This window comes from Saccoglossus kowalevskii, chromosome 19 (assembly GCF_978046115.1).
Source record: "Saccoglossus kowalevskii chromosome 19, keSacKowa6.1, whole genome shotgun sequence".
Classification (NCBI taxonomy): domain Eukaryota; kingdom Metazoa; phylum Hemichordata; class Enteropneusta; family Harrimaniidae; genus Saccoglossus; species Saccoglossus kowalevskii.
In genome coordinates, this window is record NC_140659.1 from 19429115 (window position 1) to 19448967 (window position 19853).

Genomic DNA, 19853 nt, shown 5'->3' on the forward strand with positions numbered 1-19853 from the left:
ATTGAATTTGCAACATTAATCACCTTATTCATTTTAACTTGGAAATGGCTGTGCGAAAGGTTTAAGTATTATGAGTTAAATAATTGGAACCCGAATCTGTAAATTATGCGGTCACTCAGAAGCCACTCTCCAAATCCAATTTTATTTATTTGCTGCAATCAATGATATAACACAATGTTTTGGGATATTTGATCTGTGTGACGTATTTCACAATTCCGTTTATTGTTTTCAAGTTCGCATTTCTACTTCTCTTTGATTACAGTAAATTCGTTGTGCCTTGCGTACAAGAAATGTCACCAGTTCTCGATAAAATCTGTAGCTGTCATTGATATTGGCGTTTTTCGAGTGTTTAGTATTATTTTAAGTTTTGATTTATTGACTTCGGAATATTTTTGACCATGTGAATATGTTAGGGACAATTCTTAGAATTCAATTAAAATATGAAGCTTCGCAGACATAAACTGGAGGCCCGTCAACTAAAACTCGCAATCTACAATCGAAATACATTCTGATTGACTATTAAGAAAAGAAAATACATTTTATTGACGTGTACCTACAAAATAACAACGGTGTAAATCCCATCCAAATGAATGTACATCGATTTATGTAGTCGTGTGATTGCAAGATCTATTTTTATATGTAGTTGTGTAATTGCAAGATCTATTTCTAGCGTTAATCCTATTTTGGTTGGAACTGATTGCATTACTATTTCTACTTACATGAATGACTAAACTGACAGTATTGCGTTAAAAGATCAATATGGCGCACACTCGTTTGCTTTCGTTACATAAATGATTACCAGAGTGGCAGACACTCAAATTTATATTGAAATGGCGATCAACGTTCTGAAACAGGATAATGATTGTATGTGAGGTAAATTGTCCTATAATGTTAAGTGGTGTCAGATATAATGAATGTGGTGCGTAAAATGGCAGGGGTCTATTGCACGACAGCAATCATCGTAATGTTTTCAGTGATTGGGGTATACAACCAGACTATTGCAACCAGATGAGAGCAGTTCATATCTACTTGAATGGTGATGATATTCAGTCTCAATACAGCAACCTTTTTTTCATTTCATATGTGCCCTTTAGTTTCATCTACTCGTATTTCCAGTGAAGTGTAAGTCATGTGCGAGTGAGAAACAACGCACCTCGTAGTTGTTATCATGACCGTTGTCGTATACCTGACATCCAGTGGATTGAAACAAAACATTATCACATGTCGTGTTTGTTTCATTGACGTGTTGCTGAGGTTAGCACAATATACACTGGTTACGTGCAAGCACAGACGCATGTCGTTTGATTTATTTGGGGGCAACTACTTAAAACGATAACGATTCTGCATATGTCCACAATTATTATCCCACAGGCGAAGGGACAGTACTGAAAAAAAAACTTATTTCGAGATAACATACCACAGCAATGCAGTTTCTATTGCACATAAACTAGGCACATTAATGACTCTGGTTATAGTGTCTGGTTTCAATTGTTTGCATGTATTTGAGCAGAGTGTCTCGACTACGGGAATTGCAATCCTTGCACCACAGTCACTCTGTTAGGAGAGTGACTGTGATTGCACACGAACTGTTGATCACGACTACATACTACGGTTCAAGTTACATTCGGCAATTAGTCACATTGTAATCTCACACTTTGCATGTGATACCAAATAACCAAAGACAAATGTGGCATATCTCACAATAAAGGTACCATGAACGATTACGCTTCAGGTGTAACGGCATGTAGTCATTATTTCTTTGAAAGTTTCTCATTAGATCACAAGGAACTTGTCAATGCATCGTTTACAAATAAAAAAATGTTACGTTTAATAATTCTTGGTACAGACGTTTGTTCTAAGTGGATCTTGGTTTTCGGAAATCTATAATTTTATGTACATGTGAGAGTTATAAAGATTTATTAAGATGCAAACTGCATCGCCACATGACCGGATACGTTATGCCACTGCTTAGGAAGATTTATATCTGTATATTATGGAAAGCCACAGCTATCTTAAGTCGTACAATATCATATTATGTAGTGCATTTACCATGTTATGTGGTGCATTTATCATATTATGTGGTGCATTTACCATGTTATGTGGTGCATTTATCATGTTATGTGGTGCATTTACGATGTTGTGTAGTGCATGTACCATGTTGTGTAGTGCATTTATCATGTTATGTAGCGCATTTACCATGTTATGTAGTGCATTTATCATGTTATGTAGTGCATTTACGATGTTGTGTAGTGCATTTACGTTGTTGTGTAGTGCATTTATCATGTTATGTAGTGCATTTACCATGTTATGTAGTGCATTTATCATGTTATGTAGTGCATTTACCTTGTTGTGTAGTGCATTTATCATGTTATGTAGTGCATTTATCATGTTATGTAGTGCATTTACTATGTTGTGTAGTGCATTTACCTGTTATGTAGTGCATTTACGATGTTGAGTAGTGCATTTACCGTGTTATGTAGTGCATTTACCATGTTGTGTAGTGCATTTACCATGTTGTGTAGTGCATTTATCATGTTATGTAGTGCATTTACCATGTTGTGTAGTGCATTTACCATGTTATGTAGTGCATTTACCATGTTATGTAGTGCATTTATCATGTTATGTAGCGCATTTACCATGTTATGTAGTGCATTTACTTTGTTGTGTAGTGCATTTATCATGTTATGTAGTGCATTTACCATGTTATGTAGTGCATTTACCTTGTTATGTAGTGCATTTACCATATTATGTAGTGCATTTACCATGTTATGTAGTGCATTTGCCGTGTTATGTAGTGCATTTACCATGTTATGTAGTGCATTTACCATGTTATGTAGTTCATTTATCATGTTATGTAGTGCATTTACCATGTTGTGTAGTGCATTTATCATGTTATGTAGTGCATTTACCTTTTTGTGTGGTGCATTTATCATGTTATGTAGTGCATTTATCATGTTATGTAGTGCATTTACTATGTTATGTAGTGCATTTGCCGTGTTATGTAGTGCATTTACCATGTTATGTAGTGCATTTACCATGTTATGTAGTTCATTTATCATGTTATGTAGTGCATTTACCATGTTGTGTAGTGCATTTATCATGTTATGTAGTGCATTTACCTTGTTGTGTGGTGCATTTATCATGTTATGTAGTGCATTTATCATGTTATGTAGTGCATTTACTATGTTGTGTAGTGCATTTACCTGTTATGTAGTGCATTTACCATGTTATGTAGCGCATTTACCATGTTATGTAATGCATTTATCATATTATGTAGTGCATTTATCATGTTATGTAGTGCATTTACCATGTTATGTGGTGCATTTACCATGTTATGTAGTGCATTTATCATGTTATGTAGCGCATTTACCATGTTATGTAGTGCATTTACCTTGTTGTGTAGTGCATTTATCATGTTATGTAGTGCATTTACCATGTTATGTAGTGCATTTACCTTGTTATGTAGTGCATTTACCATATTATGTAGTGCATTTACCATGTTATTTAGTGCATTTGCCGTGTTATGTAGTGCATTTACCATGTTATTTAGTGCATTTACCATGTTATGTAGTTCATTTATCATGTTATGTAGTGCATTTACCATGTTGTGTAGTGCATTTATCATGTTATGTAGCGCATTTACCATGTTATGTAGTGCATTTACCTTGTTGTGTAGTGCATTTATCATGTTATGTAGTGCATTTACCATGTTATGTAGTGCATTTACCTTGTTATGTAATGCATTTACCATATTATGTAGTGCATTTACCATGTTATGTAGTGCATTTGCCGTGTTATGTAGTGCATTTACCATGTTATGTAGTGCATTTACCATGTTATGTAGTTCATTTATCATGTTATGTAGTGCATTTACCATGTTGTGTAGTGCATTTACCATGTTATGTAGTGCATTTACCATGTTATGTAGTGTATTTACCATGTTATGTAGTGCATTTACCACGTTATGTAGTGCATTTACCACGTTATGTAGTACATTTACCATGTTATGTAGTGCATTTGTCGTGTTATGTAGTGCATTTACCTTGTTGTGTAGTGCATTTATCATGTTATGTGGTGCATTTACCATGTTATGTAGTGCATTTGTCGTGTTATGTAGTCCATTTACCATGTTGTGTAGTGCATTTATCATGTTATGTAGTGCATCTATCAATTACGAAATTGACATTTACAACACCGCACTCGATAAAATCGTATTAATTATAAACACATTTAATTTGGGGTTACCTGTGGTTGCTGTCACTGTAAATTTTTATAAACATTTATAAATGCAGCTGTATAGATTCGATACACCCTATGTAGGAAACTGATCGGAGGGCTCTCAAATCAATGCGATGTCACATTCAAAGTTTCTGTCGTTTGTCGGATGGATTCCAACCGCTATGTTGAGTTTCTAAATATTCTTTAAAAAACCCACAAACGACTTGTTGTTAGCCTGAAATGAGTGTAAAATAATGAGAATATATCTGATCGTTATCTTGTGTTTTTATTTTGTTTTTTCTCTGCATGAACTCTATATTTTATTTTAGTAAACAAGACACTTTGCGGTGGGCGTCTTTCGCGGTCAGTAATATTTATGAAAATATTTCACTGTTCACTATTTTATAAACTGGCTTGGCAATTCCCACCACCAATTAGACAATGTCACAGCATTTCGGCTACTTTCCCACCAAATCCAAAATCACTCGATAATTTTGTTTACTTTACATTTGTAGTATGATTACGTTTAAAGTTTTAATGCATACATGTACACTCACAAAAATACCCCAAAATAAGGGAATTTAGTATATAGTCTTGACAAAAGCATTTTCCTTGTCTTAATATTGCATTTTTTCGATCTGTGTAACCTCATGTGGAAATCCTAATGATATTTAAAGTTCAGCTCACAACAACTGTGAACTTGTTCATAGAGGCTACAAACTGCATTTTTTTACATATAAATATTGCATTCACTGACATTTATTCTGTATTTACATTTGCCATGAGTTCCACAGTATCTTTTTCCTACTGGTGTGACTACAGTGACTGTGTAGTGTACTCGGCAGTTTTTGTTTGTTTTTTGTTTTGTCGATTGTTGTCAGTTGTTTTGTTTTGTGTTCTTGGAATTGTGTACAAAAATCAACAATGGCTAAATATATATATATAATTTCCACTTTGCAGTATACCGTAGACAGGACTTGTATACTTTGTTTTCCAGCATAAATATCAGATTGTTCGGAAGCATGAGATTGTAATGTAAACTATATCTCGACCTGTTTACTTACTTGTTGTCAGTGTCTGACTAGTATATAAAAAATTACAACCAAGTAAACGTCAGAATATTTTTTTTATATAATTTATTCATAATACTGTAGGCCTCCGGCCTCAAGGTATACTCATTGTAATTACATAACATGTTACTGAGGACAATGTCATTTTACAGTGACTGAAAAAGAACAAGAAAATATGAAAAGAACATGAACTGTCAGACCAAAATAATTGTATTACGTTTTTTGTGGCGAGAAAAATAAATTTAGAAATGTTACGCAAGATTACTGCATTTTGTAATTGTAATAGTGATATAAATTTTTCGGGTGAGGGAAGTATATAATAATAACTTGGGATGTATTTAGATCTCAACTCTTGGTAAAACGGACAGATAATGCAAAAATGGTACTCGTCCTCTACACAATTGGTATTACATAAAATACAAACTCTTTCTGTGCGTGTATTATAGAATTTTCTATCAGTTTCAATACGTAGACAATGGGCAGAAATTCTTAGGCGACACAATGCTTCCCTGTCGAGTCCACTTTCCCAATTTTGAATATCAATGTCCAAGCATCGCTGTTTGAAGAGCTTAACAAAGTATTCAGAGTTCCCCACCCCTTGGTTGTACCATGTCTCACCCAGGCCATAAGAAAGAAGTAACATTTTTAAATTCAGGGCCCAACACTTTTACCCCTTTCTGCTTCATGGTACTGAAACATGTAACATAAATATACCAGTCTGTGTCGGGGTAATGATAAAATGCGAATCCTAATAAGTCTAAACGTTTTAATAGTAAACCTACCTAACTACCCCCTTATAGCCAAATTTGGTGCATTATGATAGACTTTCAATATAAATCGACAGAATTTGTTTTGTATAATTTCAACTTGATTGCCATTGTGAAAGCCCCAGACTTCGCTAGCGTACATTAAAATTGGTAGGATTTTACCATCAAAGATTTTAAATGCAATATTTACATCAATACCGTCAAATTGCGAAATACTTTTCTTAATCGCAAACAACGATCCTGACGCTTTTTTGTCCAAACTAGACTGGGCATAGTCAGAATATTAAAAGAAAAGAAATCCAAAAATCAATTGCCCATGCCACCGTGTTGAGGGACGGCGTCCATGCCAAGAAAGCCGCAGAACAAAAACATCAGCCGTCGGCGTCCATAGCAGCGATATGATTTTACACATCGAAATTGAGAATCGCAAATGTAGACATATTGCATAGAAATGAACTCTAAATACATCTATCCCGGCCAGCAATCGAATCATCAATCTTCATGAGTGATGTAACTTGTATTTCCATCTATCCCACTATCCTAAAACGCTACAATCGAAGACGCGTTGAACAGGAAGTCTATTCTGGGCTAGTACCATTGTCATTTTTTGAAGAGTAGAGAACCATTTATAATGGGGACGCTCCAGTAGGAAATGTTAAAATTGGCATATCAAAATCTTGTATTGAAACAGCAAATATTCACTAAAACAACGTTGTTATGTTTCTTGATTTACAACGAACTCGAAACAAAAGAAACAGTCCGATCCAAACAACCTGCGTCCTTGAAAATGAGTCTTATCGCCCTTGCGTTTCCAAGCGAAAATGCGTCCAAAATCGACTGATTTTCGCAAAATCTTCGATGATTTTTTGATAATATCATTAATTCAGTAAAGCGGTTAAATAGGTTATTTATTACAGACGTTTGGGATGCAAAATTGACGATGTAAAACACTTCGGCGACGAAAAATCGGCGATAATAGCCAAGGGGTGAGGGACTGAATTTCAAAAACATACTTTATATATAGGATATATAAACATCAACAAAATAAACAAGAGACTGTATGTAAGTCTAAATCATATCGTAAAAATGCATACTATCCGCCATTTTATGCTGTGATTTCACCTTCTTGTGATGTCCTTTGGTCTTGTTGGGTGGTGCGTTTGTCATATTGTCTTGTGCGTACACTGTGTTATAGTGTCCATTCGTCTTGTTATGTGGTGCATTCATCATGTTGTGCTGTGAGTCGTAAAATGAAATACGGCAATGAAAATTTTGCGACGCCGTAATACGGTCCTTACGCATGACATCATAATTCTCTCACTTCGCGCGGTCTTTTGCAGCAGACATCGTAAAATCAAGTATGAGCTGGAATTGGATACAGTACTGCAAAATTTCCAGGCAGAAAACAATAGATCCACAAATAGTATCTGGCATGGCTGGCCACAGGGAGCCCAGGAACTATAATCAACTGTACACAGTACCGATGAGCGGAGAGGGGGGGGGGGTTATCGGCTGGTATCTAGTGTAAGAAATAGACAAGGGATGGAGGGTCCAGTGAGCCCATATTATTTAAACTCGAAAAATAGACGAAAAGAATAAAAAGTAAAATCTATAAAAATACGAGCTTGAACAATATTAGTTGCTCTTTCAAATTTCACAGATACGCATGATGATGACGCGAACACTTTTTCTTCCCGACATGCTTCTCGTTCACATCAGCACTGACAGTTATACTGTATAGCGAAGGTACCTCATTCGACAAAATGTGTGACTTATGCCATTAGTAATTTCTCCATAATCTTGGCGCGTAATATAAAACAAAAATGAGAGATTTTGACTGGAACTCAATTCAAGTAAACACGTGCAGTTCATCGCCTACACGCTTCTGAAGCACCGATCAAAATCAAGGCAAATTATCGTTTGATGTATACGGTTTTTATATTTATGTATTGTGCAGTTATTTGTTGATTGTCATTTTTGGTAGGTGGAACGCTACAGGAAAGTGAAAATAATGTTATTCCTTTATTTCATGTTACGAGGAAAAAAAACAAAACAAAATATGGGGTCACCATACTACGTTCAGGGAAAATAGAGTTAAAATAACATGTTGTTTGGTTGTCTGTTGTTTACCTTTGTTCCCTATGGCAAGAACATATCTAAAATATTTTTAAAATTTAGTTTTGAAAATTTGTGTTTTATTATCAAAAACCGTCCACACTGTTTGTTATATTTTCAGTGTCGTATTATACATCCCAACCCATATTATGTATATTAACATAATCAACGCAAAGTACGTTTTCTTGAAAATTTAGTTAGTTACCCATTTTTTTATCAAAGTATTAAAAATATTTCTAAATTACCGATGAAACTGTCATAATCAATCATACGTTATTCAAAGAACTCTTTATATTGAATATTTATTAAAAATTAGCGATGCGTCATATTATGGCATTTATAATATTGTAAGTTATTGCATTTATCCCTTAGTTGTTCTTGTTTCCCAGGACTCGATGCGACGATATTAATGATGCAAGGTATATGCAAATTTTGTCATTTAGGACTATGTTGAACATCGTTTATTTATGCATCAAGAGAATAGCTCTGAGGTGAAATGCTAATACCCCCCTGGTAATATGTTTAAATATTCCCATTAACGAAGATGCGATAATAGTTATAAATAAATAGTGTGAAACAGACACGCATGAATGCATGTTCGAAAACCACATCCGTTTCTAAGGCGAAGAAAAAACTGTAATAAAAAATAATGAAATAAACATTGTAGCTCGCAGAAATGAAAAAAAATGACAGTGTTATAGAAAACCCGCGATCATGAAATGAACAGATTAAAAGATACAATGTAAGTGCTGAATGACGACATAAGAATATCTTACTGAAAAACCCGACAGCCGGACGATCGGTTTAATACATGCATTTCAACTTTTAAAGCATACGTACTATAAATACTAACAATAAAACTTGACCTAAATTAGAAGATACACTTTCAGAGCATGCGTAATAGAAAAGAAAATGAAAAAATAAATAAAAGAAATACTAGACAAGACAGTCTCGCTCTCCAATTTGTTGATTTTCATACTTAACTTTATTGACTGGATATCAGGTATTATTGGTAGGTTTCAAAATAACTTAATATCATGTTTTAACAAAAATATTTTTTAAAACCTGAAGGTATTATCACCAAATGGACATATCTGATATTGGTCCTTCTACGGTACAATCATATCAATCATCATAGCAAAGAGACTGGTTGTTTTCAAGAGAAAGTCGAGAATATAATTCTTTTCACAAAATGAAAAATCATCTCTAAATGAAACAAGCAGCCTCTCGTCTGGGATAGCTCCGCTGTTAGCAATGCACGTTTCAATTGAAAAAACTGAAGATATTATTAGAAAATGAACAAATCTGAGAGAGGTCTACCTGAGGTACTTATATGTATAGTATCAAAGTAATCAGACTTGCGTTTTTTAACACAAGTCGGAAAAATCACTTTTTACCAAAAATTACAGAAATGAAGATATCATCACGAAATAAACAAATCTGAGAGGTCGAAATGTAGTACCTATATATGTAGTATCAAAGCAATTGCACTTGCGGTTTTTAACAAGAAGTCGAAAATATCACTTTTCACCAAAAATTACAAAAACATTCATCAAAATTAGAAAATTGAAGATATCATCATGAAATGAACAAATCTGGGAGAGGTCTGCCCAAGGTACATATACACCAAGTATCAAAGCAATAAGAATTGTAGTTTTCAAGAAGTCGAAAATATAAACAAGCAGCCTATCGGCTGAGATAGCTCCGCTGTTAGCAATGCACATTTCAATTAAAGAACTGAAGACATCATTAGAAAATGAACAATATGAATAGTGTCAAAGCAATCGGACTTACAGTTTTTAACAAGAAGTCGAAAATATCACTTTTTACCAAAAATAACAAAAATATTCACCAAAATAAATTAATTAGAGAATTGAAGATATCATCACAAAATGAACAAATCTGAGAGAGGTCCACATGTAGTACTTATATATGTAATATCAAAGCAATCGGACTTACAGTTTTCAACAAGAAGTCGAAAATATCACTTTTTACCAAAAATGACAAAAATATTCACCAAAATTAGAGAACTGAAGATATCATCACAAAATGAACAAATCTGAGAAAGATCTACATGTAGTATCTATATATGTAATATCAAAGCAATTGAACTATTGGTTTTTAACAAGAAGTCGAAAATATCACTTTTTACCAAAAATTACAAAAATATTCACCAAAATTAGAGAATTGAAGATATCATCACAAAATGAACAAATCTGAGAGAAGTCCACATGTAGTACCTATATATGTAATATCAAAGCAATCGAACTTGCGGTTTTTAACAAGAAGTCGAAAATATCATTTTTTACCAAAAATGACAAAAATATTCACCAAAATTAGAGAATTAAAGATATCATTACAAAATGAACAAATCTGAGAGAGGTCCACATGTAGTACCTATATATGTAGTATCAAAGCAATTGGACTTGCGGTTTTCAACAAGGAGTCGAAAATATCACTTTTTACCAAAAATGACAAAAATATTCACCAAAATTAGAAAATTGAAGATATCAACATGAAATGAACAAATCTAAGAGAGGTCTACCCAAGGTACATATACACCAAGTATCAAAGCATTCAGGCTTGTAGTTTTCAAGAAGAAGTCGAAAAAGTAAAACATTGACACGGACGACGGACGACGACGACGGACGACGGACGACGACGGACAATCACACATATGATAAGCTCCGCTCGACAAAGTCGACAGCGGAGCTAAAAATGGACACGGACGACGATGAATGCCGACGGACGACGGATTCCGACGGACGCCGAAAAACGATGGACGCCGACAGCTCGACAAAGTCGACAACGGACCTAACAAAATTGATTCACTATGAATATCAAAGCAATTAGTCAAACATTTTTCAAGAAAATGTCGATAATATTATATATTAACAACTATAACAATATTCACAAATGTTAAAGCTATTAATGTAATGGAAGGTCATGAAACAAACAAAACTGATAGAGGTCCACCCAAATATGAGGATTGGTAATTACAATTGTTTTTTTTGTAATCATTGATTAACAAAATGTATGTGCCAGATCTTTTGTTACACTGGCTAATTAGCAAAAAATATGACATTCGGTATGTAAACAGTACACCACGGCGAAGGAATCTCCGGTACCGCGATCCTAAGTTGAGCAAAGCACTGATCACTAGTCACATGTTTGTAATTTTTGTTTACCAGTTGGCTGGAATTAACAAAATGTTTTTGCAGGTCATTCGCATTAGTGGCAATGTTTTTCTGGGTCACACATGGTATATCGTGTGTATATCTTAGTGTGTATGTACACTGTATACTTACGTTGTGTTATATACATCGGATCGTTCTTATATGTGATATTTTCGTTGGCTGCGTACCAATATATAGAAATCCATATAATACGATCCACAGAGTAAAACTGTCATAATGATAGTGACCATCATATTTCATAATTGCAATGCACGATTCTTAATATATTATGTGATATCAATGCAGTTTGTATCATGACTTCCAATTGTATACAAACAAATTGTCAAGTATTATCTTCGATTTAGATACTAGGCAAACATACTAATATATTATCTTATAGACCAAAACAAAACTTAGCTTTCACCTGGATTATGTATGGTTGTGTCAATATTATTTTATAAACAGCTGGAATCAACTCAAATCACTACCACGCAGTTCTCTTGGGTTCTTGGGTTTCGTACAGTATTATGCTCAGATCATAGGAATTAATCATAAGTTGTTCACATTATTCAAAAGTTATGAATGAATAAGCAAATAAATAAATTATTAAATAAATTATTTAATAAATTATTAAATAAATAAATAAATAAATAAATAAATAAATAAATAAATAAATAAATAAATAAATAAATAAATAAATAAATAAATAAATAAATAAATTAATTAATTATCGCAATGTACGCTTAAACTCGTAGGTTGTGTTATTAACAGCTTGCTATTTCAAAACGCACATCTCTTCAATGAGAACAATAAGTATCCTTCGTCATACTCAGTTTAATAGCAGACGATAGTTTATCATTGCACATTTATTAAGCGCTGTAACTGATCACGTGTAACTAATAAGCTCATAGGCAAAATATGAAATTTACACCGGTCTGCGTCACTGCCTGGTCAAAAGTTAATGACCTCTGACAAGGTCCTTATATGCGCATGAGCATGACAAATTTGACGGTGACGTTCATTGCTATTATCGATTTCAAGTTTAAACACATCGCGTTTTCAAACTAGTGTGGGCGGTAGTCGGGTCAACAGACTATTGTGAAGGTCGAGGTACTCACAGCACGTCTCGTCCTCATCTGGCTTGAGTATGAGTCAACTATGCTACGCCTTGCAAGTTAATTCTGCTCACAGTGTACACAACACTAATAGCACAGCCATAGATAATATATAACATAAGTGTAATTAAATCCGCAAGATGATCGATTCCATCAGCCGATATAAAATGATTTAGTGATAAGTCGAAGGCTGACAGGGCAGGTCATGTGTAGACGATATATGTTGAAAAAAGATGAATATATAATTAGATTATACTCCCCCGGGACGCACAGAATTAAACCGCAATCAATAATGACTGCCAGTGAAAGCGAAACTGTTGACTAAAGCACAGACGCTTCCGCCCGGCGTCAATTCATCTGCGCTATTTAAATATACGAAAACACGATTTTTTTATTGCCAGGCGAATTGCCTCGCTTGTTTCATGATTAGCAATTGCTTGTGTTGTAACGTCGATCACTCACTCGCCAGGTAAAAAAATGCAACACAAGATAGGTATTACGAGTATACTTCTTGAGGACTGACTAAGAGACTAATAAGACATTCGCCAGAAGTGAAATTGACTAGTGCAATGTACATAGTATATCATTCGACATCCAATAAAAGACACAGCATGGTGTGTATGTTTGGTGTATATTGCGACTGATACGCAAAGTCTGCAGGAGAAGTGACCAAGGTCCCACGTCATTGCATGTACAAAACGTGTGGACTACGCTTTCCGGAATTTCAAAAAAATTAAAAAAAAAAGTTACGTCCGAGCCATTGTTTTTGCTCAACCCGGCTGTAAGACCGTAAACAAAGATATTTTACTGGGAAAGAACAAACTAATAACATGGCCATATCAACTACCCTTTCAGAAGGCTAACTGTGTGCAACGTGGGTTCAAATCCCCTGTACAGTTAATCAAATTAATGCATATAAACGCTGATCTTGCACAATTGTTTTTTTATTTTCAGATTTGATAAATGTTAAAGCGGGGGTGTCGTCACCTGCGCATGCGTCAGGTGGCCATAGCGTGTCATTGTTTACAAACAAGCGTTACCCATGAGCCTTTGCGTTTTTAGCGTGTGTTGTTATCGTCGCTTGGGACTCAATTCTCGCGCGTGCGCAGGTGACGACCCTCCCGCTTGAATTGATGTTGCTGTAATGTAACAACGAGTATACCTGGCAGTAGCTGATCTGTTGCTTCATGCATAAATGTAGACCTGCCCAAATAACCATACAGACTGTCAATATACTATTAGACAGTAGGGTTTCACAGTCTCGCAGATTCCACTGTATTTTCGGGTGCAAATATGATACCATAATAAATAAACTGAGACATATCGAAGTACAATAATCGGTTGTTATCCCGCTGATATTTTACATTAGATATAGGCTAATATGGTCGTCTATGTATAATTCATCTATGTATAAGGTGCATGAACGGCATTTTTTTCACTGATTACAGTTTTGGGTATAATGTGTCGCCCAGTTTCAATGTGTAATTTATGGCGACTAAGTCTAAATTACTTTTATTGCTTACCACCTGTCTGTCATTCAAGTGCTTAAGTTAGGTTTCTTGTTGGATGGTGTGTTTAAATATTTTTATTTTTGATTACTTATCTGTGTTCCATTTTGACAATGCTTTATGGTACACTCATTTGTAACATTGCTGAATCATTACACAGCCATGTAAGCCAATGATCAAACATATTCAAGTTTGTTATTTGTCATTTCTTTTAAAGCATTATATTTGTAGTATGTAATAGGAGTATGTTTCAAATGATATAAGACATAGTAGTGGAAGACGTCGGGTGTCCATTCGTACACCAATGTTTCTGGTAGTATTACTTACTTGTACATTCAGTAATTATCTACAGAAACAAAGGTTATTTTTTTCAGTATGTGTGCTGTCCCAGTTTTTACTAGTACATTCACCCTATAACTTTCCTGTGCTATGTAAGATAGGATTGGATATGTTGATTCGAAGATCTTTTTTAATGATATGAAATTATTGTTTCTCGGGTTCTCTCGTTACTCTTGATTGTAACTCTAGGGTATCTGCAACTTGTTGTTTTCTCTATGGTATCACCACCATATTTGATGTTTAGTTTTTCTGTGTAGTATCCATTTTTGAAAAATGTTATGGATTTTTTCTTCTCAATACTTACTTTAACACCCTATTTCCTGGCATATGAATCATGAATCAGACTCGGCATTTCTTTGTTATTTGGTATTGGTGGATCAGTGTAATTTATTAAAACAAAAAGTGAATGTTGAAGAAGGTAGAACTCGACATCCTTGATTTACCTGTTTTTGTCGTTCAAATGCAGATGTTGTTTGATTTCCTAATATTAGAATAATTTTATTGTTTTGATACATTTCTTATCTTTGATGTACACATTTTCATTCACGTTGTTTTGTTACAGTTTATATAAAAGACCTGTAAGTATTCTATGTATTATCTCAGATCAACAAAACAACAGTAATATTTTACTCGTGAGACTGGTATTTTGTAATCATAGTTGAGTGTAAGAATGTGATCTCTTGTTCTGTGTTTCTTACGGAAATCTCTTGATGTGGATGGATAATCGTGTTGTCTTCTAGATGCTGCATCAGTCTGTTGTTTAATATGGAGTTGAAAAGTTTCCTTATTGTATTGCTAACTGATATGCCTCTATAGTTACTTGTATTGTAGTGGTCTCCTTGTTTATGAATTCGTCTTAGTAAACTAACATTCCAACTATCTGGTTAGTGTTCATCTTGTAGGGTGTCTTTGAATGACACCAATAAGCTGCCCTTTTAGTATTTCTGCTGGGAATCCGCCTGGTCAACAAGACCTTTTGTTCTTTGGTTTACTTATGGCTCTAGTAATTTCGTTTTCTAACTCGGTGCTTTCGATTGTTCCTAATTCGTTGATTAAAACTCATGATGTTATTTTGTTGTTATGTTGGAAACGTGTTATCTTGTGAATTTTCTTTCTATTCCGTCATCTTGTTGATGGAGTTGCAGAAGGTTTTTGTGGAACACTCTCTGGATCTAGTTCATTTAGTAGTTTCACCTGCAATGTTTTGTAGTCTTTCTGTATTTGTTTGCAGAATGTTGTCTTTTTCTTGCAATTGTCGTGATTATGTTTTTTTATGTGTTTAGATATCGGTTCATATTTTGGCAATTGCGACTAAACTCACTGATTATGACTTGATGAAAGGCTGGGCGAGATCATTCACACTCGCTAATAATGTGTTATCATTTGGGCCTATATCCAAAGTACTGAACGGAAACTTTGCCAACGGACTGTTTTACCGCACATGATAACCCTGACACCCCACGAGTTTATTCTGACGGTGTTTTACATTTGAGTAGTCTTTCAATATAGTGAACAATTAATAAAGTATATATTGGCTACGTGAGTGGAATGTGTGGAGGCCACGCCTCAAGATCTTAGATTTTCGTGTAGTAGATTAGGATTTGAAAAAGGAATAAAGTCAGTCTCCACGAGGAAGCTGGGACGAGGTTGAAACGATTCCATCTGTGTGTGTCTTTGTTTGGTTGAAAGGTTTGTGAACGTGATGATCCCGAGTACCTTACGTAACGTTTAATAACACGAGAATCAACCCCTTATACTATGTTCAGGTACAGTTAATACATATGAATCACGTGCGTATATGTTGTTATAAGTATGGAATACATATTGTTAGCACGCCGTTGTGGCGATTACTGCCCATTACTGCCGATTAATGCTCGACGTTTCATATCAAACATTTCGCTGCCAATTACAGGAGGTATCAATAAACATCCGGGAAACTCTTTAAGTAACAGGCCACGAACGAGGCGGAACAAAATGGCGGTGTTGTGATGTACCCGGACAAACATACCACGTAACACGGTCACTTGCAAATAGTCGATTGTACTGCGTGGTAACACGATACAATAATTGTTCACATAACAAAAATCCTATTACAGTATCCCACTGTGAACAACGATACGGCCCAGTGGATTTATTTATAGACAAAACTAACATAGGTGGCTCAGAATCGAAGAATGCGTTTTCTTTCTGAACGCTGTTTAAGTTCCTGATACGCTTTGCAGCTGTCAGTTCTCTATTTATCCAAGTTGTGCTTTTCATGTCGTACATAGTTTCAAATAAATCGCTGGCTAATAAAATATAGAACAAATATTTTGGAAACCGCGGTTTTCGTGAATTATATTATCATGAATACACTATTGTGACTCGACGCTATCCCATTTTATTTACGCACATCATGGTTGAGTTAGGCAATAATTTCCAGTACTTTTTATTGATGGAAACAACACAAAAACAAACTACAGCAACGACGCGTTGGGACGTATAGGGAGTAAAATTTAACGGAGCCCAAACTAACCTTTCACTATTTGACATACGAGTAAACGAGTGACAGCGTTAACTTAGCATGCCGTCGTCGAAATTATGTTTGTTTTCAAATTTTAGACTTTGATAGATTCGATGATATTGTCGTTGAGATTATCGATAATACATCGAGAATATTTGCAATCATTATTATATCATTTCTATCGTTATCATTTATTGTATCTTTACATAGTATATCGATTATTTCGATTTACTGTTCCATTTATTCATGATGCGAGAGTGATCGCCGTTTGACCAATCAGGACTCGTCGCGGGCTTTTACTCTCAATAGAAGACCCCTCTATCCAAAAAACAGTAGAATTCTCTAGTTGTGTTGTTGTTTAACTGTGAGCTGTCTGTTATAAGTTTTGTCGTGGAACTTTGCATTGTAAATCTACATAGTTTTGTACGTGCTACTGGACATTGTGTTACATTATGTTAGTGTCCCGTTCCTTCAGGAATTCTGCGATAATAAAGTGTTCGAGTTTAGTATTATCGCTGTGATCGTGCTTCTGTCAGCCCGCGAAGTGTCCACTGCGGCAGTACCCCCTGTGAAACCCCGGTTAAATATTTCGAACCTAGCGCGGGGAGCAAGTTTAGTGACCGAGTCCCAAATACTTATTCAGTATCACCCCCCCCCCAACAGACATTATAATGATCCATTTTTAGAAATAACATGTCAGTTGCAGAACATCACCGAACATACCTATACGTCGTATAGGCACTGCGAATTTATGTATGTCACTCGATATTTCACATTTCATTCCGTATATGCATACTGTGCAACATCGGCGTACTCGCCTTAAATATATTTGAATTAATATTGTTATTATTTGATCGGAACACATAATGGTATTCAATCAATCTGAACAGCGCGTCGTGTTCCAAATTGGACTCATAGCGAAATATACAACGCGTGTCAAATTATTTATTTACGTCAAATTTGAACACGCGCTGTACAACGACTGTTGCGCTTTGTAATGTACGTAAGTGTCAGCACCAGGTACGCACACACGTAAATGAAGGGTATTAAAGCTGATCCACAGCCACGAGGTAAATACATCGATGTGGCGATAAAACTATGACGTACACTAGTTAGTTTTGATAGCGTTGTTAATCATCTTGACGTGTGGAGGAAACCAATTACACAGCCATCATTACCGCGCCACGTGCGTGCAATGTTTATGCACCGCCGTCGTTATTATTATATCGTAAGTGGTTATATGCTGTGTCGTTAAATTGATACATGACAAGTGACATTATCGGGGACTGCTAGCCTGAAATGAAATACGTGAGACACACCCGAAAGTCTAGCAAATATGCTATGATTGGAACACGTGCTTATTATGTGCTCAGACGAGTAATGGACGAATTTAGACGTTCACTTGTTGATTTGCGTGGACTGTTGTATTTGCATTATGTAATGTTGTGTCGTGTAGCGTTTCATTGTGTGTTTTTGTTGTGTTGTGCTGTGTTGTGGTGTGGTGCGGTGTGTTGTTTTGGGGTGGGTTGTGTTGCTTTGTATCGCGCTGCGCAGTGCAGTTGCTGTGTTGTGTTTTGCTGCGCTACTGTGATGTATTATTATGCGTTGATTTGTGTTGTGCTGTAATGTGTCGTATGCCGTGTAGTGTAGTGTAGTGTAGTGTCGTATGCCGTGTAGTGTAGTGTAGTGTAGTGTAGTGTAGTGTAGTGTAGTGTAGTGTAGTGTAGTGTAGTGTAGTGTAGCGTAGTGTAGTGTAGTGTAGTGTAGTGTAATGTACTGTGTAAAATATTTGCACGCATTATAACGCGTGAGTTTGTTCAGAATAACAAATCCATCGCATAAAATGCCTTAAATGTTTTCAATTCTCTGTACTCTGATTCTCTGATGCAAAACACTGACAACTATGTTCGCAATGGTGACCCATGAATATCCCGTGCTCGTATCAGCGAGCGTGAAACAATCTGTACCTCGTTTATCATATATATACAGCCCACGTGTTCTAATACCCCCCCCCCCTGCATACACACAAACACAAACGAATAGCTTGTGGCTATATATAGGTATGCTATTTTATAAATCCATTCATTGTCTCACTAAGATACGTCATATGTCGGAAACGGGTGAAAACAAACACATTTGATCGCACAAAATAATGTTGGTGCTACCGTAAAGAGGTATTTCCTAAATGGTTTTGTGATCGTCGTGAAATGCAATCGGTTACGTCCCCGATGGCAGTACAATATGTAATTGACTTGTCCGTGAATACGGGGGAAGTATCAGAAGTGAGCGACGGATTATCCCAGTGATCGTATAGGACTGTCGTTTGTAATCAAATAGACAATCACAAGCAGTGTGGCTTGCGTACGTAATCGAACTCAGGCATATCGTCTATGTTTAAATTAAATGGCATATAAAAAACAACATACCTTCGTCAACGTGTTTACTCGATTTGTGTCCCATGGTCAATGTCGAGGTTCAGTTAGGTCAATTAGTCGACTAATCGGAAGTGCGCAGCCACCTTTTTATCTTATAAGACGGTCTTCAGCTTAGTAGTATCCACAGTTGACAGAGTAAAGCGACGACCAGGCAGATCAAAATGACTTGATATATTATCGTGTAGTCGCGTTGTACGTAGAGGTTCTCTGTGCTAAGCGCCAATGATAGTGCTCGTGTATGCAGTGATATGGTAAATGTAACGCGCGATGTTTTGGAATTCAAAGGCCAAATAGATGTCATTCGAAGACAGGCTGCTCGGTGAAAAAACAAATGATGCGTGTGATTACGAATGGGATACCCCCTCTCTGTCGGGATACTGTTACAATCTTGTCTTTATGTTAGCTGCATGAATTGTAAAATGTACGTTGGTGGCAGCACAGCTAGACGTCAAATAATTCAAGTAGCGTCAAGACATTAACTGTAGACAGCAACAAACCACGATAAAATAGGACTGGCAAATAAATACACGCCAGTATTGATGATCAGTTTTAAAATCATGTCGTTTCAAGTTTAAAGCGGGGAAGTCGTCACCTACGCATGCGTCAG

General features: G+C 35.7%; 1 protein-coding gene across 1 annotated transcript in view; it reads right to left on the reverse strand.

Annotated features, from left to right (window-relative positions):
* LOC102808193 (Golgi-associated plant pathogenesis-related protein 1-like) overlaps positions 1-19579 on the reverse strand; it is a 38914-nt gene extending 19335 nt beyond the window's left edge. Inside the window, exon 1 of the mRNA XM_006821989.3 lies at positions 19238-19579. Within this exon, the coding sequence (XP_006822052.1) occupies positions 19238-19271 (34 nt within the window). The 5' untranslated portion in view covers positions 19272-19579. The remainder of the gene's footprint in view (positions 1-19237) is intronic.
* Positions 19580-19853: the final 274 nt, after the last annotated feature.